Here is a 27,736-nt window from a genome sequence, read left to right as displayed (position 1 = left end):
ACAGGAAGTGTTCCTGTTTGTCTCGACAAGCGAAGTGGTTTATGTTAATAAATAACTATTGTGAATATTCATAATAGTAGAATTATAGTATATAAGACAATATTTATTATTATTTACATATAATATAAGTATAGTACAGTGTAATAAACTGTAGCATTAACATGAGTATTTAACATAAAACTGTAGGATTACGCCAGGTCGAGGTGTGTAGTAAATGATTGTGTAGCGTTATGTGATGTAGTGTCATGCATCAAATCAGAGTATAGTGAAGGGTGATAGTGTAGCGTAACATGTTGTAGAGTTGTGTCTGTGTGTCTGTGTCAGAGAGGTGTGTGTGTGTGTGTGTGTGTGTGTGTGTGTGTGTGTGTGTGTGTAGGTTATCTCTGTCTGCATTGTGTTCAGTAATAGTACAGTATAAAGTAATGTTGTGTATTAACAGTAAATGATTAATATTCTGTAGTTTAACGATTAAATACAGTAGCAGTGTACAGCATCAGTAGACTTCATGCCCTGCACTGACCATACACCTCACCTTACCTCACCTTACCTCACCTTACCTCACCTTACCTCACCTCCCATCACCTCACCCCACATCAACTCACCTCAACTCACCTCCCCTCCCATCACCTCACCTCACATCAACTCACCTCACCTCACCTCACCTCACCTCCCCTCCCATCACCTCACCTCACCTCACCTCACCTCACCTCACCTCACATCACCACACCTCACCTCACCTCCCCTCCTCTTCTCTCCCCTCCCCTCCCATCACCTCACCTCACCTCACCTCACGTCACCCCACATCAACTCACCTCACCTCACCTCACCTCCCCTCCCATCACCTCACCTCACCTCACCTCCCCTCCCATCACCTCACCTCACATCACCTCACCTCACCTCACCTCACCTCACCTCACCTCACCTCACCTCACCTCACCTCACCTCACCTGAGCCACCTGCGTGTTCCTCACACGTATCCTGTGCTCGTGTCTGAAACGTGTTTCCTGCGATACCCTAAAGTTCTGGTGAGCAGTCGGCTTGCTGTAACCCCCTGTGGTGTGAGGGAGAGGTTTAAGTGTTACGGTGTGGAGTGAATGCGTGACTTAACAGGTACACAGGGCTCGATCATTAAGAACCCCAGAACCACAACATGGTGCTATAACATTCTTTATTCCTTTATTACAGTTTTAGTATAAAAATAAAATATATTATTATTAGTGTAATAAATGTTCTGTGTGTCTGAACGGTTAGAATTTAATCCAGAACCTCAAAAAAACATGCATTATAATATTAATTATATTTATAGAAGTCGTGGCCTAATGGTTAGAATCTGACTCCTAACCCTATGGTTGTGGGTTCAAGTCTCGGGCCGGCAATACCACGACTGAGGTGTCCTTGAGCAAGGCACCGAACACCCACAACTGCTCCCCACATAAATGGCTGCCCACTGCTCCGGGTGTGTGTTCACGGTGTGTGTGTTCACTGCTGTGTGTGTGTGTGTGTGTGTGTGTGTGTGTGTGTGTTCACTGCTGTGTGTGTGCACTTTGGATGGGTTAAAATTAATTATTTTATATAGAAATTCCAGAAGTGGGAGTAAGTCACAAGTAAGTCTCAAGTCTTGAACGTCAAGGCAAAAACAAGTCGAGTCTTTTTTTGATATTTGTCAAGCAAGTCTCAAGTCTCAAATTTGCGACTTAAGTCTGACTCGAGTCAAGTCGAGTCCCCCATCTCTGAGTCATTCAACTCAAGTCCGAGTCAAGTCTCAAGTCATGAACGTCAAGTTGAAGTCAAGTCGAGTCTTTTTTTGATATTTGTCAAGCAAGTCTCAAGTCTCAAATTTGCGACGTAAGTCTGACTCGAGTCAAGTCATATGACTCGAGTCCCCCATCTCTGAGAAATACCCATACAAGCAGAGTGAAAAAATGTGTAGAAAATATTAAAGAATACATGTCAACATTTTATGAGGGTTTTTTTTTGTGACTGGCGCCTCTATATAAATAAAAATAAAATTAAATATATATATATAAATATAATATATTAATATAAATATATTATATAAATATAATATATTAATATAAATTAATATAAATATAATATATAATATAATATAATATAAATATATAAATATAACTATATAAATAAAATATTATATAATTTTTTTTTATTCTGATTTGATTCTGTGTTTTATTGTAATGTTAAAAGCCCAGTACAAATAGAAGTGAACTGAAATAAGTGTGACTCAGTGAATATTTCTGACCGATTTTGTTCGGATGTTTATAATCCTCTGAATTGTGACTTACTCTAAACTAAGGGGACGATCCCGCTCGGGTCCAGTAAAGTGAGGGAGCTGCCGTCAAACACGGACGACAAATTCATCTTCGAGATCGTTCCACGTAAGTGTTATTTTCTCCACTTCCTTCCTCCACTTCCCCTACGAGATCCATTTTAGAACGATGACCTCTACGTACCGACGATTGTACACATTTATTATTATTATTTAGAAGCCATTCGCATCCATGTGTACTTTTAAAAACAGAGGTCTGTAGGATTTAGGGGGTGTGGCTTCTGCTGTATATGTTAACGATGTGTATCAAGACCAGGACGCTGCTTTTAGTGAGCGTGACCAGTGTGTACAGTGTACCAGTGTGACCAGTGTGTACTGACCTGTACAGTTGTATAGTATACGGGTGCATCGCAATAAATTGGAATGTCGTGGAAAAGTTAGTTTATTTCAGTGATTCGACTCAAATTGTGAAACTGGTGTGTTATATAAATTCAGTACACACAGACTGAAGTAGTTTAAGTCTTTGGTTCTTTTAATTGTGACTCACATTTAACAAAAACTCAACAATTCACAAAAATATCTCAAAAGATTAGAATATGGCGACATGACAATCAGCTGATCGACTCAAAACACCTGCAAACGTTTCCCGAGCCATCAGAATGGTCTCTGAATTTGGTTCACTAGGCTACACAATCATGGGGAAGACGGTCATGAGGCTGACGTGACCGTTGTCCAGAAGACAATCACTGACATCCTTCACAAGGAAAAGCCGTGTAAGAAAAAGACCAACCGACCGAGAGAACCGCAGCATTGAGAGCAAAGCAAAATCCAAAATTCAAAGGAATGGACTGAGGCTGGGATCAAGGCATCAAGAGTCACCACACACGTCTGTATTCCTCTTGTTAAGCCTCTCCTGAACCACAGACAACATCAGAGGCGTCTTAGGTGGGCTAAGGAGAAGAAGAATCGGACTGTTGGAGGAAGGGTGGAGAAGCTCATAGCCCAAGTGTTAAGTCCAGTGTTAAGTTTCCACAGTCTGTGATGATTTGGGGTGCAACGTCATCTGCTGCTGTTGGTCCACTGTGTTTTTTTGAAAACCAAAGTCACTGCACATGTTTACCAAGAAATTTTAGAGCACTTCATGCTTCTTTCTGCTGAGCAGCTTTCTAAAGATACTGATGTCATTTTTTCGGGCACGGTGGCTTAGTGGTTAGCACGTTTGCCTCACACCTCCATGGTTGGGGATTCGATTCCCGCCTCCGCCTTGTGTGTGTTGAGTTTGCATGTTCTCCCCGTGCTTCGGGGAAAATTGTCAGTAGTGTGTGAGAGTGTGTGTGTGTGTGTGTGTGCCCTGTGATGGGTTGGCACTCCATTCAGGGTGTATCCTGCCTCGAAGCCCGATGACCCCTGAGATAGGCACAGGCTCCCCGTGACCCGAGAAGTTCGGATAAGCGGTAGAGAATGAAAAGGAATGAATGTAATTTTCCAGCAGGATTTGGCACCTGCCCACGCTGCCAAAACTGACCACACTGACTGGCCAGTAAACTCACCAGACCTGAACTCTATAGAGAATCTATGAGCTATTGTCAAGAGGAAAATGAGAAACAGGAGACCAAAAAAATGCAGATGAGCTGAAGGTCACTGTAAAAGAAACCTGAGCTTCCACACCACCTCAGCAGTGCCACAGACGATCACCTCCATGACAGGATGAACTGAGGCAGTGATTAAAGCCAAAGGAGCCCCAACTTAGTATTACTGTAGGTACATATGCAGTAAATACACAAACTTTACACAAGGCTAAAATGTTTATTTATTGGTCTTATGAAGAATTCAAATTTTTTGAGATTTATCACAATAAAATGAACCAAAGACTCAAACTACAGTCTGTGTACTGAATTTATATGATATTATATTTGAGTTGAATTACTGAAATAAATAAACTTTTCCATGATATTCTAATTTAATTTAATTTAATAAGCACCAATATATATATATTGTGTGTGTGTGTGTGTGTGTGTGTGTGTGTGTGTGTGTGTGTGTGTGTGTGTGTGTGTGTGTGTGTGTGTGTGTGTGTGTGTGTGTGTGTAGGAAGTAATGGCGATCGGGAACATGATAGTTATGTTCTCATGGCAAGCAGTCAAAGTGAGATGGAGGACTGGGTGCGTGTGATCCGCCGGGCCATCGGGGCTCAGGGCAGCGGAGGTACTGCACACACACATAAACACACACACACACACACACATAAACACACACACACATAAACACACACACACACACACACACACACATAAACACACACACACACACACACACAAACATAAACACACACACACGTGCAAACACACACATACACACACGCACACACATACATGTACACACACACATACACACATATACATACACACACAGACACACACACACATATACATACACATACACATACATGCACACACAAACACACATGCAAACACACACACACACACACACACGCACACATAAATGCACACACACGTGCAAACACACACACACATGCAAACACACAGAGACACACACACATACACATACATGCACACACACATGCAAACACACGTACACACACACACACACGTACACACACACATTTTTATAACACACACACACACGTACACACACATGTACACACACACATGCACACACACACGTACACACACACATGTATACACACACATGTACACACATACACATACATGCACACACACATGTACACACATACATGCATGCAAACACACACACACTTGCAAACACACACACACACACACAAACACACACACATATACACATACACATATACATACACACACGTGCACACACACACACGTATACATACATGCACACATACACACACGTACACACACACAATGTATTTTGTATTTCAGTCCAGTTCAGAGATGTGATACTGCTATCTTCTGCTCACAATGTTCTGAAATTCATAACGAAAGAAGCAGATTGAAAGTGTTACAGAAGTGTTAGTGGCTGAATCAGTAGACGATGAGGTCAGAGTGACAGTGAAGTGACCAGGGTTAGGATTCAGTGTAAGGTTTCATACGACAGATCGAGAGGTTCTTCTGAGGACGTAACAACACAAACATCACTGCTCACTGTGGACCACTGCTGGGTCTTACTGTTAAAATGGCCAAAAATATCTGGAATTTTAAGGAAGAGATGAAAACAAATTTAATGATGAATCGTTGGATTCGTCATGCTGTGATGTCATTTCCTGTTATTTTAAAACGGACCTTCGGTGAGGGTCGAAACAACGGTTCATACAATCAAAGCATAAGGATGCTTTATAAATCTCTAGAATTATGTTTATTCAGTTTGATAACAACATTTCAAAGTGATTTATGTCCAGAACCAATAAAACATGAGACGTGATGTTCTGCACTTCTGCATCTCGCTGTTTTCTTCTCAGTGTTTGGGAAGAGTCTGGTGGACATCATGGCCTACGAGAAGAAGCTGGGGCCTCGCTTGGTGCCCATGCTTGTGGAGAAGTGTACCGAGTTCATCAGGAAGCACGGACTGGATGAGGAAGGCATCTTCCGCCTGCCTGGGCAGGAGAACCAAGTCAAACACTTCAGAGAGGCTTTTGACGCTGGAGAGAGACCTTCATTTCCTGAGTGAGTTCAAAGGTCTTTAAAAGTCCAATACAGAGCCCAATTTCTATCAGTTACCCTACTTTTGGAAAGTAAGAACCCTTAATGATCCAAGGAACCCGTGAAGAACCCTAAGTGTGTATGTTATCGGTACACAATCTGAATGGTTGCTCGTTAGCTGTCACTATTTTGTGGTTCTTGTTTCCAGAAAGTTTTTTTTTTTTTAAAGGTTTTTTCAAGGGTTATTTAGATACTCAAGTATTTCTATCATCTCAAAAAGGTTCAGACAGTAAAACGCTCTGGATGTTAATGAGAATCTTCACAGCATTGATCTTTTTCCTCAAAGCAACTAATTCTTGTTGCTCTTCTCCTCTGCCTGGACTGGTTCTCACCACTTCTTGTGATGCTTCATGCCTTTTAAGGTTATAGAGAGCCCATTTCCTGGTTTGGAGATGAGTATGTCATTTTCGTTTTTCGTTACTGAAAGGCTTTGATGCATGAAAATCAGGAAATAAGAATCTTCTCTATAGCTAATGTTGTTCCTTCTCCAGTCAAAGACTTTTCTTGGAAATGAACTCAATCTGCTTTCGTGTCATCAGATGAACTTTCAGGGAATTCTTCAGATTTCATCAATCCATCATAAACATTGTACAGATTTACACCACAGGGTTATACAGAGGTGTGTGTCTCACTACAGAGGTTATAACAGCTGTGTGTCTCACTACAGAGGTTATAACAGCTGTGTGTCTCACTACAGAGGTTATAACAGCTGTGTGTCTCACTACAGAGGTTATAACAGCTGTGTGTCTCACTACAGAGGTTATAACAGCTGTGTGTCTCACTACAGAGGTTATACCAGCTGTGTGTCTCACTACAGAGGTTATACCAGCTTTGTGTCTCACTACAGAGGTTATAACAGTTGTGTGTCTCACTACAGAGGTTATAACAGCTGTGTGTCTCACTACAGAGGTTATAACAGCTGTGTGTCTCACTACAGAGGTTATACCAGCTTTGTGTCTCACTACAGAGGTTATAACAGCTGTGCGTCTCCCTAAAGAGGTTATAACAGCTGTGTGTCTCACTACAGAGGTTATAACAGCTGTGTGTCTCACTACAGAGGTTATAACAGCTGTGTGTCTCACTACAGAGGTTATAACAGTTGTGTGTCTCACTACAGAGGTTAAGATACGGAAACACACCGTCTAGAAAATGTCCTGTTTTTTGGACATAACGAGTGTTAGCTGTCTGTCACCTATTTTATTTTAGAGATGCCTGCTACACATCTGTGGTTAAACCACATCCTGTCCTAGCTTAGGTGAAGACTCTGTGTCCACCCACACACACCCACCCACACACACACACACACACACACACACACACACACACACACACACACACACACACACACACACACACACACAGCTCCATCACAGCACTTTATAACTAAACATTACAGCAAGACGTATATTAAAGAAGTAACATCTGTTCGACTAAACGACAAACTTAAAAAGAGCAAAAACTAGAAAGAAGAGGAACTACAACTTTCCTAGACTTTTCTATACAACACACACTACCTGAAGCTGAACATTCATTCATTCATCTTCTACCGCTTATCCGAACTTCTCGGGTCACGGGGAGCCTGTGCCTATCTCAGGCGTCATCGGGCATCGAGGCAGGATACACCCTGGACGGAGTGCCAACCCATCACAGGGCACACACACACTCTCATTCACTCACACACACACACACTACGGACAATTTTCCAGAGATGCCAATCAACCTACCATGCATGTCTTTGGACCGGGGGAGGAAACCGTAGTACCCGGAGGAAACCCCCGAGCGGTGTTGTAATGTAACGGAGCACAAATACTTCGTTACCGTACTTAAGTAGAAATGTCACGTATCTGTACTTTACTTCGCTATTTAAATTTATGTCAACTTTCACTTTTACTCCACTACATTTCCGAGATTTAAACTTTTACTCCGTTATATTCCCACTAAGCGTCTTCGTTACTCGTTACTACAAAATAAAATCAGAAGAAATGTGTGTGACTGCAATAAAGGAGGTTTGGCGAATCACTGCTCCTAGATTGTATTACGCACGTCCGCGCGCGCTACGGAGAAGCACAGGTACGCGCCGCGTGCACGCGCGGTCAGAGCGGGAGGCGTTTATCTATAACGTTAATCGGCGGAAAGCCGCAAATACGGCAACCAAAAGCAGTGAAATGTCACTATTCTTATTACCAGAGTTGTAGCACAAACAACATATTAATGCAAACAATCCCTTCAATACTAAATAAAAATAACATTTATAGATGTGGTCTTTGTCTTGGGAATATTAGTTTATTAATGACGTCATTCATCGGACACACTGTTTGTAGAGAACACACACACACATGAACTGATCTAATTCAAGACTGGCATCATTACATCATACATAACATTTTGGTGTCCACTTTTGCCATTTAATAACACCATAACTTTTGGCTTACTATGTAGTCATATAATATATAATATAAACTCTTCTTGTTTTAAATTCTCACTGAGGGATAAAACCCCTAAAGATGAAACCCTAGAACTGCCCCTGATCTTATACCTACCGAAAATCACTGAAATTTTACTTTTTCTTTTACTTCAAATACTTAAATACATTAAATATCAGAAAATGACTTTTGATACTTAAGTACAGTAAATATCAGATACTTTAAGACTTTTACTTGAGTCATATTCTAAAAGGTGACTTTCACTTCTACTGAAGTCTTTTTCTAGTACGATACTTGTCCTTTTACTCGAGTATTGCTTTCTACTACACTGCCCCCGAGGCATGAGGAGAACATGCAAACTCCACACACACACACACAAGGCGGAGGTGGGAATCGAACCACCAACCCTGGAGGTGTGATGCGAACGTGCTAACCACTAAGCCACCGTGCCCCTATCTCATCATATTGCTTGTTAAATTCTATTTGCATCCTAATTGCATTCTCTTTTTATTCTTTTTCGATTACCTCATTATGACTGTCGATAGTCATACCGTGTGGTGTGTGTATTGTGTACACGGTGAATAAAATGTAAATCTGATCGAAACAAACAAACCAAGATTAAGCCTGACCTTCTTTCTTATCCTTTCTGCCTGCAGTGACACAGATGTCCACACAGTGGCGTCTTTACTCAAGCTGTACCTGCGTGAGCTGCCTGAGCCGGTCGTGCCATGGACTCAGTATCAGGACTTTCTGGACAGTAGCATCAACCTGGACGCTACGACGGCGGCGGTGAGATGCAGAGCCGCATCGGTGCCTCTGTAGCCCGTAGATAATGATCACGTATAAATAAAGTCGAGGTCTATAAATATTGAAGCTGGAGATTCTCTTTCTCTTCACAGGGGAAAGAGAAGCTGGAGAAACAGATCAGCTTGCTTCCTAAAGTCAACTACAACCTCCTGAGTTACATATGCAGGTGAGCTCCAGAACTATGAGATCACGGCATGATGATCAGGATAAAGGCTGTTTCTTTAACACACTGATGGATGCTTTTGGTTCCTGCAGGTTCCTGTTTGACGTGCAGCAGCACTCGAAGGTGAACAAGATGAGCGTGGAGAACCTGGCCACGGTGATGGGGGTGAACCTGTTCAAACCGCAGGTGGAGGACGCGTTCAGCATGATGAAGGGTGAGGAGCTGGAGCAGTGAACACAACATGAATAGTATAATGAGTTAAACAGCTTATATGAGTGATGATGATTAATAATAATAATTAGAAGAAGAAGAAGAAGAAGAAGAAGAAGAAGAAGAAGAAGAAGAAGAAGAAGAATGGGATTCTAGACATTTAGAAAAGAGAGAGCTCATGAGTTTGAAATGATGGCTAGAAAACCAGAGGAAAAAAAAAAGATAGTACCACATCGATCAGAGTGATGCTAATCTCTCATTTAATATTTAAGGAAAATGCATGTGTTAGACTCCACCCATCAGATCGCTGTCACTTCCTGTTGTGTGTGTGTGCCACTGGACCTCGGGCCGTCATGTTTTTTTTAACTTCCTTAATAATTATTTTTCTTAGCTGCTGTTTGAAAAGTGACACACACACACACACACACACACACACACACACACACACACACACACACACACACACACACACACACACAATCCAAAAAATAAAATAATTAAATAAAATAAATAGAACTTAAATATCACTTTAAGCATTAAAAAAAAAGAATGAAGGAAATCTGGAAATACAAATGAAAATCTTAAAAAAAAAATGATGAACAGAAATATACCACTGAAATAAAAAAAGAAAATAAATAAATAAATATTTTAAAAAAATAAATTTGGATTAAAAAGCTCACATCGTGCCTTTGCAATTTATTAAGCTGCTGTCTCATGGAGAAACTGTGATGATGTTATTTAGATTTAAATATAATATAATATAATATAATAAATAAATAAATAAATAAATAAATAAATAAATAAATAAACAATCAGATGTTCCTGATTAGACTAGCTGTTGACTAAGATCAGGGAAAACACCAAAGGTCCAGGATTGAGGAACTGTAACCGAGTCAGATCTGAGATGTTTCTTTAAGACTCTCCTCATGCTGTTCGCTCACAGGGACGCCGATGATCCAGAAGGTGATGACGGTGATGATCAGACACCATGAACTTCTCTTCCCCGCCTCCAAAGACACTGCTCCTTCTCCTGCTCCTGCTGCGAAGAAACTGAAGAGCAAAAAAGCAGCAAATCCACGCAATTTTGTGGGCTGGGAGTCCGCAGAGGTAGAGCGCTAGCTGATTACTTCACGAGACAAATTCACCTAGAAGAACATTAACATACTCTCTAAATGTTCAGGCAACTGATAAACAGGATAGACACGCACACACACACACACACACACACACACACACACACACACACACACACACACACACACACACACACACACACACACAGACCAAACCTCAAACACAACAACAACCACTTCTTTACATCTATACGGTTTATATTTTTATACTTTATAACTAAAGGGATATTCTGATTGGTCAGAAAGTGTTACTCAGCAGCTCTGATGCACTTGTTTGGATACGTCTTGGTTTCCATAGCAGCAGCTCGTTTACTGACGTGTTCGGGGATAAATATAATGTTAGTAAATTCTCCTGTGGTACCAGGTATCATGCTCAACTTGTCTCATGTGGTGTAAAAGAATTAAAATACTTGGGGACAAAAGGATCAGGTTTAACTCTAGAGACAATAACTCCAAATAAATGGCTGCCCACTGCTCCGGGTGTGTGTTCACGGTGTGTGTGTGTGTTCACTGCTGTGTGTGTGTGTTCACTGCTGTGTGTGTGTGTGCACTTTGGATGGGTAAAATGTAGAGAACGAATTCTGAGTCTGAGTCACTGTACTTAGCCTTATGTCACTTCACTTCATTTCATTTATAGCACTCACTTCCTCTTTTTCCACTAACCCTGTTCTCCGCTTTCTCAGTGTGAGATGTCCTTATCCGAGTCCCCAGAAGAAGAGGAAGTGGATACATTTGAGACCGAGAAATCAGCATCAAAGGTTACTCCATCTTTGTCCCCTACATCGCCGCCTCCGTTAGACATATTGAGCGTGAGCCCGAGGAAGCGTACACAGACTCTGCCCAGCCTGTCTGGCCCTCCTGGATTTAGAACATCCAGAGAACCATCCTGTGATCGCTGGAGCTACCTGCAGGAGACCCTAGAGGAGCAGGACGAAAAGACATTCTCTGAGGACATCTTCAAAATCCTGGACCTTCAGAAAGTGACGCTCTTTCCAGGTAAACAGAACAGCAACGATATAGATGAAGGAAATAACACCATCCAGGAAAGGAGACGGAGCAGCAACGGTGAAGTTAAACCAACAGAACCTCAGGCCAAGCCGAAAGAAAACTCAAAGCAGAGTTTACCGTCTCTGAGCAGGGTGGATATTGTGAAACTGCAGCCACAGAGCGTTACGCAGAAAAAGGAGGACAACGCAACTGAGCAGCAGCAACTTATTACCAGGTTTGGTCCAAAATCATTATCTTTATTCCTAAGACAATGAAATAGGTCCGTTGACACAGGAACCTTTACAGGAACCTTTACAGGAACCGAAAAACTCTCTCATAGATTGAGCTCACCAGAGGAACCGAGACTAATTTAAGGTCCCCCATAAGTATCTTGCAGTTTACACAACCTTCGTAGGCGATGAGACAAAAAATCAACACGGTAGAATTAAGAACAAAGATCTCAGTCTTAGCTTTCTCTTTATTGAGGTCTTCGTTTCTGAAGGTCTACAAATCATAAGAACAATAAGATTACTGACAACATTAATTAAGGGTCAGTCAAAGGTCCTTGTGTAGACCAAACCAACCAAGGAACATTTTTAGGAACTGTGTATTAGAGGTCTCCTGGGGTCTAAAGAAATGTAACCCGACCCGAAGTGACCCGAATCACTTTTTACCCGATCCCGACGTGCATATTTATTATTTTTTTAAGAAAGACCCGACTCGAGACAAACCCGAAAAAATTAGACCCGAGTCCGACCCGACCCGTTGGCAATTTTTTTTAACCCGACTGGACCCGAATGTTGCGTAACTCTACACTAAAGTAACCGCTACAGAGTGGATTCAAAATTGATCGATAGGTCTGTTTCAACGAAAATGAGCTTACCGCCATCCACACGTCACCAACCACACGTCGCAAGCGGTCTTGGCAAACAGACGAGAGGTTGGAAAAGGACTCGAGTCGAGGCACACACACGAGATACAGTAGTTCGGGTCTTCTCGGGTCCGTTCGGTAAAAACACATTCATTTTAAATTACCCGAGATCCGACGCCGCTATTATTAGACCCGACCCGTGTCCGAGGTACAAGTGAAACTTTTAGACCCGAACCCACTCAGGTCTCGGGTCGGACCTCGGGTTTCCGGATCTAAGTGGACCCGTGAAGACCTCTACTGTGTATCTCCTAACGATGTTAGGGAAATAGATCAGTTAATCTGGTCACGTGACATGATGCCGAAATTCCCACAGTAAAGGTGTAACAACACCTCGCCATGCATGTGCTCATACTGTACGAGATTTAATGACGCTCAACACAGATGTCTGTCTAAAGTTACCTTTAAATCCATTAATCACTTCAATGTGAACCAGTGGTCAATAAGTGGATTGTTGTGTCTGATTATCACCTGGGTGTTTTAGTAACACTGTCGTGTGCTTTTCAGTCTCCAGCAGAGGAACAACGAGCTGAGCGTGACCGTGGCCAAGCTCCAGGCGCAACTGGAGAACGAGCGGCGCAGTAAAGAGTTTCTGGAGAATTCGTTACGTAACGCCGAGCGCAGCAGGGATGAAGCACTGAGACGCAACGAGCAGCTGGAACGAGAGACCCAGGCATTCATGGGGAAAGCCAAACCGAAGTAAACATGCGCTCGGACAGCTGACCAGGCCACTCAAGGACAGATCTATGCCGTCGGATGCGGTCAACTGATCCAGTGCGGAATATCTGTTGGTTTTCAATAACCTTTTGGCTATTTATTTGGCAATGCATTGTATTTAAAGTTAGATTATGGACAATAATATATGGAATTATTGAATTTTTTTTATTAGGTATTCATAAATGTCGTAAACTTCACAGCGAGGTAACATTTTATCTCAACTATCAGTGGATTATTTATCGGCTGGTACCGATATCTTTCTAGGAAACAACGTTCACAATTTTCCATTTTCCACCAGACAATTACAAGAAATGTTAAACAAGGGCAATTCCTGTGGTACTGATACTGCTGGGATTGAGAGACAATATTAATGTGCTAGGTTTTAGATTTTTGCTTTTTTAAGCCAATATACAAATGCTCTAAAGTGTCTGGTGATCCTGGACAGAATCGAATAGGAAATTATAATTGCTTTTGGATGTGATGCGACCCGAGACTTTGACCTTTAACCCCATAAAAAAATTCTAATAAAATTCAGTTCACTATGTGAATGATGTCATTGTGTCACGAATCACAGATTCCCGATAAACCGATACTACCGATATATAACCGATATAACTTGAAAGTTCATTATTGTATTTTACAGAATCTGAACAATTAGAACAGAATTTATGTCTATTTTTTTTATAGTTACCGGTTAGTCAACAGGAATTAATTTTCATATCGCCAAAGGCAGGGGACAGGGTGGCTTAGTGGTTAGCACGTTCGCCTCACACCTCCAGGGTTGGGGGTTCGATTCCCACCTCCGCCTTGTGTGTGTGGAGTTTGCATGTTCTCCCTGTGCCTCAGGGGGTTTCCTCCGGGTACTCCGGTTTCCTCCCCCGGTCCAAAGACATGCATGGTAGGGTGATTGGCATCTCTGGAAAATTGTCCGTAGTGTGTGTGTGTGTGTGTGTGTGAGTGAATGAGAGTGTGTGTGTGCCCTGCGATGGGTTGGCACTCCGTCCAGGGTGTATCCTGCCTCGATGCCCGATGACACCTGAGATAGGCACAGGCTCCCCGTGACCCGAGAAGTTCGGATAAGCGGTAGGGAATGAGTGAATGAATGAATCTCCACAGGCCAAATTTCTCCACTAGATTTACTAAAGCTTTGATAGCACTGGTTTTATTCACTATGTAGTGCGATCGGCATTCAGTGGCATCTACAAGACAACATAAAAGGTTAAGATAAAACTTCAAGAACTTGCAAATGCTTTAAAAAATCCATAATGGGACAGGTTAATTCTCAAGAAAGACAGGTTTAGCATATGGTTCGTACACCATGATTTCTGGTTTTGGTGCTAGCTAGTATGTCTTGGTAAGAAAGATAAAGGCTGCATGGAGATTGCGTGTGAGCAAGGGTGTGAGTATAAAAGGTTATCGCAGGCCTTGTAACAAACATTGCAAAACATGGGGAAAATATTACGTAAGTAAGGATGTTAGTGGGACGCCTGAGAACCGTCATGACGATCGAAAAACAAAAGACACAGATCCAGACCCAGAGGTGTGGAGGATGTCCAACTCGAGATCAATAAGAAAACATCCACTGCTCTGTTGACACGATCTGTTGTAGGTTTGTCCATGACATCAAGTCCAGATTGTTCTGGAAGGTTCGAGGCTTAAACAAGATCTTTCTCGAAGATTCGATTAAGTTGGGTTAACATGGCAGCTGCAATCTGCAGTATTCCACATCACTAGACAAAGGAAAACAGGAATGTTTTGGGGGGGGGGACAAGGAAGGCGAGAGGAATGTTGGAACAATTGGTCACTAGGTCAAACTTCTCTTAAACACCCTCTAAAGGGTCTATCGTTGTAACTCTTGACCTTGTGCGTCATTTCTAATCATTCACACGTAAGGCAGCCTCGGCATATCTGATCCCTGGGGTAGAACTTTGCTTTTCTGTTAAGTCCTGCCCCTCACATTTGGCACTGATCTGAGTATGTCTTGCAAACAGGTATCTACATACTTAAACTTATACTAGATGATCCTAAAGCTGCTCCCAAATCAGCAGAAAGTGGTGTAGATCATTCAAACTATGTGAAGCATCCTGGCCAGACAGGGGCTGCTTTCACAAATCGCTGCTAGAATTTTCTTTCAACTACAAGGTCTCGTCAGTCCCCGGACAGTCATGATAAGGGTTTCCCAGCACTTCCGAAAGTGCTGTTCATTTGACGTGTGAGTGCAGAACAACACTCATCACTGTGGGACTGATACTTTGGGAGCCACCACTTGAACAACCGAGCAACTGATAGGGTTCTACAGACATTTGGCAACAAGGCATGGTAAATCGTATGTGATATTACAACATACGTTGATTTTAGAGGATTAAGAAGAAAGTTTAAGACAGCACAAGTCAAACAGGAAATACTTAACTCAAGGGTTTTGGGATAAACAACTCGAAATGGAAATTGTGTGTTTGGTGCGACCCCTTGGCCTCGATGACCCTTTAGATTAAGAAATAATGTAAATCTATATTCAATAAATGATTTGGCAAAGACGTCATGTTCATGTTCGACGACTTCTGTCGTTCCACTGCGTCAGGGTCAGTCGATGTTGTCTGTGAAGATTCTTCTGTCTTCTTCATCCTGTTCATCTTCAGCTGACTTGTATACACACTTATTATCCTTACACCGTACAGCGATATCGAAGCAGAAGTTCCTCACACCTCCTTTCGTTCGAATGACCCTGTTTTGATGATTTGCAAACAAATCATTATGATTTCCAGTCAGAGAAAACAACAACAAGAAGTCTGTCTGAAAGAAATGGTCGATGAAATGGTGGTTCATCACTGGAACAACACCACCAGGAAAAAAAAAAATAGTAGGCTCAAGTCTCTTCCCTGGCTCACCCACCCAAACAAAAAAACCCAGTTTTTGCTGGTATCAGAACAATGTTTACAAAGTCCTCATTAAGGAAAGAAAGTAGATAACGGCACAGACACACACACACACACACACACACACACACACACACACACACACACACACACACACACACACACTCACACACACGCACACACAGTGGGACCATCAGCAGTGAAAATGCAGAGCTTCCCAGCTTATAGATAAGGAGCTAAGAGAAAGCAAGAGATAGGGAGTGAGAGAGAGGAAAACAGAGGAAGAAAAGAGATGCCACAGTGAAACTCAATGAAGCAGTCCTTCAAACCAAAGCCTGCAGACAACAGAGCCACATCGAGGATGTAAGGAGCATTAAAAACCTGAAGTCTGGAATAGGTGCACTACAAAACAGCAAACATTGTCCCTCTACATTTAGGAAAAGATAGAGTTACCAGATCAACAACAAGAATCAACTCATCTTGCTAAAAACCAGGAACCTCTTAAAAAAAAGCTTGGATATAGTGTTCTTCTTTCAAGGATCTAGCAAGGAAGTCTATCAATTTCATTCCCTATTTGCATGAAACTTTCTCCATATTGGAAAGTGATTCCGGCTGATTCATGTTCCTTTACTCCTAACCATGGCTGGTGTTAAAGGTTGCTCGACCACCTCCATGCACTGCCTCGCTTTCCTCCTGATCGTTACATGGATCTTGTCAGGGAATGCAAGTCCTATCAGTTCCCCAGAGAGGCACCGAACTGCTCCTGGGTTTGACGATGGCCGTGGAGGGGTCGTGGATCCTTCTCTTCTAGAGCAGGACAGTGAGGTAGATATGCAAAATCTGCTAGAGACCCTGCGGGGACAGTTCCTCAGGACCTTCAACTTGTCAGGACACGGACCCCCCGTACAGCCTGGGGCACCCCGAGTACAGCCTCCGGAATACATGCTGGAATTGTATAACCGATTCGCTAACGACAGAACATCCATGCCATCTGCAAACATCGTACGCAGCTTCAAAAATGAAGGTAAGGGTGTTTTATTTGGTTTGGTAAAGCCTTTAGCTCTTTTTTATTTTACTGAAGTATTTGATGATATTTCTTCTTATTCATCCTTCTAGGAAAAATTTTAATTTCGAAAAGCAAAAACATTTTTGCCACAAATACAAATCCTTAATTCTGTGACCACTGTGGAATGTAATTCGGTGGTGTAGAAGCTGACCGCACCCAAAGCCATTATTATTTCTCATGGTTTTGTTACATTTTTTTTGTGTGCAGTGGTTCGGTTATGTATGAACCGTGTCCTTAAATCTGGTATAGCTCATGCATAAAAGCTATTATTACTTCCTTCCTTAGAGTCCACACCAAGTGACATGGGTCCCGAAGGTGTGAGGCGACACCCACTACTTTTCAACATTTCCATCCCGAATCATGAGCGGGTGATGGCTGCAGAGCTCCGTCTCTACACCCTCGTCCAAACTGACAAGCAGCTGTATGCTGGCGTTGACCGGACAGTGACTGTTTATGAAGTGGTTCAGCGGAATGACAGTTGGACTGAAGACGGAGAAGAGGAACAGTTGCAGCTAGTGGAATTGGCATCACGGCAGGTTTATGGCATGGACAATGGCTGGGAGACTTTTGACATGACTGTTGCCATGCAAGACTGGCGCAGGTCCAACTCTGGTAACACCCACAGACTGGAGGTTCACATTGCAAGTTTAAACTCACAGAATGGGTCAGAATTTGAAGGTCCTGCAACAGGTGGGGACATGGAAATTGATACAAGTACAGAAGAAAGGCATAAACCTCTGATAATTGTTTTCTCCAATGACCAAAGCACAGATCACAGAGGAGAAAAACAGGAGTTAAATGAAATGATCAAGCATGAAATGCCTGGTACAGGTCAGAACGACAACTTGGAGATGGAACTTATGAATCTCTGGGGGGAGCTAGGGAGACAAGAAGGACAAAGCAAAGAAGCGGAACCAGATGAAGAAGCTCTCCTCCAGATGCGCTCCAACCTCATTTATGACACAGCCTCCAGGATTCGAAGGAATGCAAAGGGCAACCAGTGCAAGAAGAGTTCCCTATATGTTGATTTTAAGGACATCGGATGGGACTCTTGGATCTTAGAACCTCAGGGTTATGAGGCGTATGAATGCACAGGAGTCTGTACTTACCCCCTAACCAAACATGTCACTCCAACCAAGCATGCCATTGTGCAGACTCTGGTCAGCCTTAAAAGCCCAAAGACTGTTTCCAGAGCTTGCTGTGTCCCGACAAAACTTGACCCCATTTCACTTCTCTATCTGGATGATGCAGGTGTGGTCACCTACCAGTACAAGTTTGAAGGCATGGTGGTGGCAGAATGTGGTTGCAGATAGTCCTCAAATAATTTGGTGGGGAATTTTTGTAAGTTTCGGTAAAGGACACTGAGAAATGAAGACATTTCTATGTCTCGTAGGAAAAGAGACTGTAGTCCCAGGTAAACATGATAAAATCAAGACATAAGAAGTCCCACTGTAAAGGGGCTGTTCTTAACATCAAGAACCTTTAATAAGAGCTTTGAGATCCGGTGATCTTATCATATTTAACTTTTTCAAAAGTGACAGCAGAAAAGAAATAAGTAAAAAAAACACTAAATAAACTAAATAAACATCTTCAAGATGACTACAGCCATAGTCAGAAAGATGTCGGGGTGTTGCATTGTATTTTGACGTTTTCTGGGTGTGACCTTAACAACTCAAACCAAAGATACACTCCTGACCTTTTTTGATGGCAACTCCATTTTAGGACAACAACGTTCTTTTAATTAACAGGTCTCAGAAACATAGAACGCTAGTTTTGAAGGGCCTATGAACTCTAAGAAGAAAAAAAACCTGTAAGGCCGCTACGTCGAGGCTTGTTGAAACCGCCAGTATCCAGTCTCTGTAGCATTCTATCTACATCCTTCTCTGCCCTGTGTCAATACACAGCTTCCTGCCTAACTGAAAGCATTTGATAATAGCCATCCAAGGCAAAGCAATATGGTTATCTGGGAAGTCTTTGAGGAACGGAAATGTGTGAAACTAACCAGAATGATCTAGCGTGAGATGTTCTACCGGTCAAAGAGAAAATATTGAGCGGTATTCCTGTTTTTGTTTTGCATGGACACCCCTCTGGACATTTTGGACATGCAAAATGGATGGACCTTGTCCAGGTATCCGAGAGCAATCGCTATTTAGATGTTCCTAGGACAATCTTCTGTTTAATGCGCACATGGTCAGACAGATTTATGTCTTTTATAATTCTATTTATGTTCTGCTTCTTTTAATTGTTTGCATCCTATACCTTACCTCAACACTGTGTAGTCCGCAAAGCGACTTCGGATCTGCAACTGTTCTATCAGGTCTAAGAAAGGAGCAGAAAAACAGACGGGGAAGTCGGACGCTTTTTCCGACGTCCGAGGCACGGAAGACTGCATCATACAGTATGAGTTCTGGTGGCTGTGAGGTAGAGGGGTAGAGGTTATGGGGTTATCTACACTATGTTGCCTTGCATGCCTTGAGAGCTAAGCTCCCAGGCTTTGAGCGGTCCGTGATAAGAAGGTGTTGCGGTTGAAAAACATGCAAGCATCCATTTCAAACTACATCTGTCAAGAATCCACCAGGCTGTTATTTCAACTCCCTCACCCGCGAAGGAATTAATGTCTATGGACACCGGTTCACATTCCATTCTTGCTATTATATGAAAACAATTCTGAACCGTGCAATCGAACGGTGAGGTGGTGAACTTCAAGGGTATGGCTTTGGTACTTTTAATACGTACCTGTCGCCTGGCAAAATCGATAGACTAAATACAGTATACCTTTAAAAAACAATACCTTTAATACTTCCACTTATTTAAGGGATCTGTATATACAGGTATATAATTAAGATATATACCTTAAGTACCAAGGCTGTACCTTAAATTAGATCTAAATATATTCTACATTTAGAAATTTAGTCCCAATGGATTGACAAGCCATGGTACAGTTTGGTACCTTTCTCTAACTGTAAACTGCCCCATCAAATTCCTTCACAAAAAAAAGCCTTGATATGGTATATGGGAAAAAAAAACTTTAAAGAAACCAGTGCACCTACATATGTATAGCTAACATCTATTTAAGACCGTACGCTAACCAGCAACACCAGTTCCACTCACTGCTGTTAAATTTTTTTTAAGTGTTGAATTAACAAGGACTTACGTGTTGCTTATCGTCCACTCTGTTAAATGTTTTCACTCAGTTTTGCATCTCTTTAACTTAACACCCCTGTGATAAAAGCAGACTTTCCGTCGACTTCCATCGAGCTACAGATACGGCTGACCATCGATTACGCAAAATTCTGCTAACTTTACCATCACCGAGCTCCTGAGATATGGACTTCCATACTGCTGCTTTATGTAAAAAAAAAAGCCTATTTATTGAAAATTAATTTATTAATTTTTATTGTTTCATGTATGTAAGTATGTATAGCAATATATGTAAATAAAAAAAACATTCTATATGTACAAAAGATTTGAGCTTGTGCTGAATAAACAAACCATGTGCTTCTTCGCTAATCCGGTAACAATCCTTCTTCTTTCGTCCAGACACCAGTCTTAGCATGTTAATGTTAAAGCTGTCACTTGTGCAGATTGTGTACAGATCGTCGTAAACTCGCGCTCTCACGCCAACACTCCAAAACACCAGCTATTTTTAGACACGACATGTCCAGAGCTCTTTATTTAAACTCGGCATGGAAGGGGAGTAATTCATAACTTTTAACTCTTCATTCAGAATAACGGCTATCTGGTCCGAGGCCGTCGTTTACACGTGTCAAACAAATCCACAGCCATGTGGAAGTTGTGGAAGATAATGACCACATGTCCTGTAGATGCTTTTTTATTATTTTTTTTTACTTACAGTAAAGACGCTCGAGGGACGCTCATCTGTGGTCTATGATTTTAATAGATTATAATTTAAATTATAACGTTTTAGAAGTCTTGATACTCTTTTCATTTCCTACTTAATTGCAAGATAAAAAATAATATTTTTTACATTTTTAATTTATGTAAATGTACATAAATATCTATATTTGTTTCTTCAAAATTCGCCATAAAATCGAATGTTAAATAAACTTTAAAATTGTCAAATTAAAATTAAATTAATGTTCTGTAAATCAGCTACGTAGTTACGTTCTGGAAGATTGTTAAAGTAATTAGCTTATTAAAAAAACAAAAAAAAAAAAAAACTCTCAACATTCCTTCCAAAAAAATCTTAATCACCTTTTTAGAGGAATAAATAAAACAGCAGGTCAGACTTTCCTCACTCACTGTTTAACCCTCAAAGACTTTCATCCTTAGGCATAAAACTGTGAATAAGTGCTGATGAAATCATCCCCAGTTTGCAGTGACGTATTTGTAAAACCACATCGAAACCACGAGATTTACCGGAATCTGTTTTGTGGAAACCAACTTGTGGAATCCAAATTCGCAGGAAACATTATGGAGGTGAGATCGGATGCAGTAATGAAGAATCTTTTGTTAAGGAGTGTTTAATAAAACACAAACACACAACAACATCGACACGACATGTCAAACACACAAGGTCTTCCTACTGTACCAGCATACAGACTAGTGTGGAGTAAGATGTGGTGTAAGATGATACTCTACGTCACCTATTCCGGGTTGTGATTGGTCAGAAGGTTCAAAGCTCTGCACTCGTTCTTGTTTCTGTAGTAACCATAGTAACGATAAGGTTTTGTAAGGTAAGCTTATGTTGATGGATCATCGATGGAAGGAGTCGCCAGTGTCAGTGCTTTGTGACTGTCAGAGGTGGATTATTTTCTAATAGCGGCACCACATACAATGGGGCTCAAAAGTTTGGGCACCCCAGGTAAAAATTTGCATTAATGTGCATAAAGAAGCCAAAAAAAGATAAAGAAATCTCCAAAGGGAATCGAAGACTCTTGGCTGGCTACAAAAAGCATTTACAAGCTGTGATACTATGCTGTGATGCTATAAACTCTGCAGGGTGCCCAAACTTTTGCAGATGCAATTTTTTTTGTTTTCTGTTATTTTGAAAGTGTAAATGATGGAAATAAAATCTAACTTTTTTTTTTGACAAATTATAAGAATGTTTAATTCGTACTTTGATGCCTTTTGGAGATTTTTTAAACGATTTTAAACGATCACGCATGAGATGGCATGTAGGTGTTATTATTTATTGTGTTGTTATAAACATCCTCCTAACAGAACGTACTAATGCTCCAGTCACTCTTTAATCGTGATCCAGCTGACACACGTCTCTTCTCTATCTAAGCTCCATTTTACCTCCGTTCTGTACTCGGACTCACGCTGTATAAAACAACTGCAGTTTCGGGATGTTTAGCCGAATCATGTGAAAAGCTAAAAACAGCATTCTGGGGTTCATGCACTCTGAATGCTCAAACTCCTCCTGAAGCCTCTCTGAGCTTTTCTCATTAATGAGCTATTTACAAATATTCTGTAAAAAAAAAAATCACATCTGGACAGTGTTTAGAGTCTCGAACAAAAACCCTGCTGCTCTGTTGAAATGGGAAGTTAGGAGCAAGTGTATACAGTATGATATCAACAACTTTCATGCGTTCGTTATCGATTAACACTCGCCCGTGCTGCAGAACGCAACGCTAGTCAGGCTAAAAACACTCTCTGCGGCCCAGGCGTTTATGCTAGTGGAAAAACTATCACATGATATATTTTAGAAGAAATAGCGCTGACTAATAATGTCATTAGTCATAAGATTCCCAGGGACCGGTCATGGTGTTCTGTCCTTCTGAAACGAAGCTTGCCTCATCTTCATGCGCACGGCCTGACTGTTTATCGGTCCATCGTCCATCCCGACACCACGTCCACCCTCAGATCTGATCTCTATCCATCCCGGAGGAGCTGCCTGGCTCTAACCAGAAACGTCCGTGGAGATTTTTTTTGCTAAAACTTTACAATAAGACTACACGAACAATCCCGCACAGACGAATGAAATACTAATCACCTATTAATAAAGACTTCACCTTTAACTTACTCCATCAAACTTGCTCTTTAATACAGAACATAAACTATAATTTACGAATCGTTTATTCCGGATCCATACAGTACACGAACATCACTGGATTTAGTTCAGTAATAATCCCACTAATAAACTACTGTAATAAACACCAATCATTTCATATTGATTCCTTTTGCGTCCCTCCAACCCGCCGCTATCTGAATTTAATTCCGCTCCACTTCCCACAATGCACCTGTACCTCCACGTTCACACTTCTGATCGTTTCTCGAACCTCATATAAGAAAATGAAAACACGTCGATGACAAACAAACAAACAAACAAACAAACAAACAAACAAATAAATAAATAAAGCTCAGTGTACACTTGATAAACCCCACACTCGTCAGATCAAACACACTCCTGGATGAGACGGAAAAACAATCCTCAAACTTTTCATACAGCAAAAGATAAAATAAAAATACTTTAAAATGCTTTCAAATCGTTTCCAGTTACTTTGCACTTCGAACCCGTTTGTTTTTTCTGCATCCTTACGCCATGAGAGATCTCAAATCATGTTTGAAAGGATAAAAAGGATTTATATCTCCACACGTACCTTAGGCTAATAAAAATGCATAAGGAATATTTATCAGAGTAATTTGTCGGCGGTGAGAAACAGATTTTTCTTTAACGGCGCAGAGAGAAAGACTTTCACTGTGACTCTGATAGATAAATAAATAAATATTGAAAAAAAGAGCTGTACTGAGTAAACCTTTAACAATGCCAGATGGAGGTGGAGCTCCTGCTGCTGCGACCTGATTATTTACATTGCGGATATGCTGTAATTGCCTTTAATGAAGCAGGAGGGAGTTCTGGCTGGAGGTCCACGGCTCCTCGGGCCCATTCAGCTCGGCACGGGATACAGTGATGCAAGAGATAAAGGGAAGGAGTGATGAGCGGAGAGATAGAGGACACAGGCGTTGACAGAGACGTCATGAGGGCATGCGGTCATTACCAGAGAGTACAGTGGGCTACGTGTGGGACTGCAGGAAGGCTCTCCTGACCCAGTGGACACACGTTTACACACATACAAACTGAGGACAGACTTCAGAAGCATGTCCTACATACCAAACTCAATGGAAGTGAATCAGCAAAACAACATATACAGTATTAATACGAGAAAGATACGAGATTCACTACGTCCCTCACAAGCAGTTAAACCCTCACGTCCCTCACAAGCAGTTAAACCCTCACGTCCCTCAAAAGCAGTTAAACCCTCACGTCCCTCAAAAACAGTTAAACCCTCACGTCCTTAACAAGCAGTTAAACCCTCACGTCCCTCACATGCAGTTAAACCCTCACGTCCCTCAAAAGCAGTTAAGGACGTGAGGGTTTAACTGCTTGTTAAGGACGTGAGGCTTTAACTGCTTGTTAATGACGTGAGGGTTTAACTGCTTTTGAGGGACATGAGGATTTAACTGCTTGTTAAGGACGTGAGGGTTTAACTGCTTGTTAAGGACGTGAGGCTTTAACTGCTTGTGAGGGACATGAGGATTTAACTGCTTGTTAAGGACGTGAGGGTTTAACTGCTTGTTAAGGACGTGAGGCTTTAACTGCTTGTTAAGGACGTGAGGGTTTAACTGCTTTTGAGGGACGTGAGGGTTTAACAAGCAGTTAAATCCTCATGTCCCTCACAAGCAGTTAAACCCTCACGTCCCTCACAAGCAGTTAAACCCTCATGTCCTTAACAAGCAAATCCCTCACGTCCCTCACAAGCAGTTAAACCCTCATGTCCTTAACAAGCAAATCCCTCACGTCCCTCACAAGCAGTTAAACCCTCACGTCCTTAACAAGCAGTCAAACCCTCATGTCCCTCAAAAGCAGTTAAACCCTCACGTCCCTAACAATCAGTATACACCTTAATAAATATGAGCCAATGGAGATATTAATCTAAAATGATTGACAGTTGTTTGTTTGATTTTTACCTAACAGCCCCTGGAAGCCCCGCCTCTTTCCACTCATCTGAACTAGCGTCCTCACAGTATTTAAAATAAAGGTACTAAAGAAGTGTTAACAGTTTTCTTTATTGTTTATTAATTAGGAAGTAAAATATTTGTGTGAAGTGTGTAAGTAAACTCGCGTATCTACACTTTAATTAAAACAAAAAAAACAGTAATTTTTTTCACCCTGAAACGTCTGGTGGTGGCATAAAACTCCATAAATAAAACACACACACACACACACACACACACACACACACACACACACACACACACACACACACACACACAGAGTAGAAGTACAAATTTTACTGTGAGATGTTTCAGTTCTTGTTGTATATGTTTTATATCACATGGAGTTCCTCAAGACTCAATTCTGGGCCCGCTGCTATTTAATCACTAAAAAGCTTTATTCTAAAATAAACAGATACACATCACACACACTACGACTGATAGGCCGATCAGACACAGCTCTGGTTTAAGGTGAAAAACAGAGCTGTGTCTGAGTCTCAGATTGGAGATGAACGTTTATGTTTTACTCCCCATAACAATCAACGGCGTAAACAGGAAGCACGCTGCTGCAAATCCGACTGGTTCTACAGAATTCCAAGGAATACAGACCAAAAACAGAGGAAATAGTGAAAAGTTTGGACCCAGGATTCAGACAAGACAAGGGCTGAGTGATATCTATTAAAATAAAATAAAAGTTAAAATATGTTTTTCAGAGACATTTCCTTCCTGTAGCATTTTAATGACATTATTATTTTTTTTAAATATTAAAAGTTAACATTTTGTAATTTTTTTAAACTCTAAAATTTTTCCATGATATATATGTATATATATATATATATATATATATATATATATATATATATATATATATATATATATATATATATATATATATGTATATATATATACATATATGTATATGTATATATATACATATATGTATATGCATATATATGTATGTATATGTATATATATATATATATATATATACATACATATATATATATATATATATATATATATATATATATATATATTATAAATCTTGTAAATTCAATAAATGTCTTTTAAAAAAATGTTTGTGACTAATAATTGTAATTTACCTCCTTATTTAAACCTGATTGTACTGTACCAGCTCCAATTGTCCTCGGTGCCTAGAAGATTCTGGACCTCCACTGAGATAAGGCTGACTCTGTGAGGTTCCTGAGGCATCTAGAGATGTTCCAGCTCCAGTTAGACTCTGCTATATTAAAGAGTTGACGCCAACTCCATGTGGTCTTTTACCTCAATACAACATTTATCAGGCTATATATATATAATCACACCCCCAGTGTCACCCAGATGAGGATGAGGTTCCCCTTTGAGTCTGGTTCCTCTCAAGGTTCCTTCCTTTACCATCTAAGGGAGTTTTTCCTCCCCACAGTCACCTGAGTCACCTCAGACTCACTCACTTGGGATAAATACATACACATTTAAATATATAAATATTAATCTGGAATTTTGTATTCTATTAATCTTCATATTATTCTTTATAATAATGTTTTGTTCTATGTTTATGTTCTGTAAAGCTGTCGATTGTTAAAAGCGCTATACTTGAATATGTACTATTACTTATATATAACTTATATAACATATATTTGAATTTGAATTGAATTGAATTGATTTATATACTTTTTAGTGTTACACATTTTAAGTGGCTGCTAACTTCATTACTGTCATTAAAACACTGACCTGTTTACTGGGGGGAAAAAAATAAAAACAGTCACCAAACATAGCCAGCTTTTAGCAAGCACTCAAACTCTCAAACTTCAACAGAATGGACTCTGTGTCGATAAATAAATAAAGCTTGACATCAGCCAGCCACCAGGGGGCGCACTTCCCGTATAAATACGATTAGCTGAACTTGGTCCACAGGCTGTTCAACTGAACTCGTCATGTTCTGAAGTGAAAACATTTTCTTGCTGTTAGTGTAGAATTCTGAAACATTTTGAAACCTCATACAATCTCTGTACGTTTGCAGGGTTTACTATTATAAAGAATCTGACTCATTTCCTCTGACATTTCTATTAGCTCCTGGGAATCGAATCTTGCATCATGACAACAATGACATCACACACCTCCATGGGGGATTTTAGATGAAATGAACTGTAACTATGATCATTTCGCTCTGGGGATTTCACGTTAAGAGTTAAAGTAAAAACAGTGGCCGTGTGAGTGAGGTCTGGATTTCTGGCACTGCTCTGGGAATTTCTGGTTTTTATTCATTTGGTTAAACTGCAAAAAACTTCAGCCAAGTAAAACCAAATAACAGCAAAGACGCATGAAGGAACTGCTGAGTCAGGAGCATTAAAGCTCACGCAGTCAGTCCTGCACTGAGGACGCTGGATTAGAATCCTGTACAAAGTCAGTAGTGCGGATGTAAAACACTTAAAACTGTGTTGATTTAGTCAATTTTAACAACACTGATATTCAATAATAAAACAATAATGCT

General features: G+C 40.9%; 2 protein-coding genes across 4 annotated transcripts in view; both read left to right on the top strand.

Annotated features, from left to right (window-relative positions):
• arhgap25 (Rho GTPase activating protein 25) overlaps positions 1–13,892 on the top strand; it is a 23,050-nt gene extending 9,158 nt beyond the window's left edge. For all 3 annotated transcript variants that reach the window (XM_027168949.2, XM_047817988.1, XM_027168956.2), the window contains 9 exons: positions 2,312–2,393; positions 4,373–4,486; positions 5,736–5,940; positions 9,056–9,188; positions 9,299–9,372; positions 9,462–9,583; positions 10,523–10,686; positions 11,396–11,934; positions 13,135–13,892. In XM_027168949.2, the coding sequence (XP_027024750.2) occupies positions 2,312–2,393; positions 4,373–4,486; positions 5,736–5,940; positions 9,056–9,188; positions 9,299–9,372; positions 9,462–9,583; positions 10,523–10,686; positions 11,396–11,934; positions 13,135–13,330 (1,629 nt within the window). In that variant the 3' untranslated portion in view covers positions 13,331–13,892. The remainder of the gene's footprint in view (positions 1–2,311; positions 2,394–4,372; positions 4,487–5,735; positions 5,941–9,055; positions 9,189–9,298; positions 9,373–9,461; positions 9,584–10,522; positions 10,687–11,395; positions 11,935–13,134) is intronic.
• A 469-nt stretch (positions 13,893–14,361) lies between these two features.
• bmp10 (bone morphogenetic protein 10) lies at positions 14,362–20,744 on the top strand. The gene is made up of 2 exons (XM_027168969.2): positions 14,362–17,241; positions 17,569–20,744. Exons 1-2 carry the CDS (start codon positions 16,857–16,859, stop codon positions 18,594–18,596), a joined length of 1,413 nt encoding a protein of 470 aa, XP_027024770.2. The 5' UTR covers positions 14,362–16,856; the 3' UTR covers positions 18,597–20,744.
• The last annotated feature ends 6,992 nt before the right edge of the window (positions 20,745–27,736 follow it).

Source organism: Tachysurus fulvidraco, chromosome 9 (assembly GCF_022655615.1).
Source record: "Tachysurus fulvidraco isolate hzauxx_2018 chromosome 9, HZAU_PFXX_2.0, whole genome shotgun sequence".
Classification (NCBI taxonomy): Eukaryota; Metazoa; Chordata; class Actinopteri; order Siluriformes; family Bagridae; genus Tachysurus; species Tachysurus fulvidraco.
Note: the sequence above shows the minus strand (reverse complement) of the source record. Positions and strands in the feature narration are given on the sequence as shown.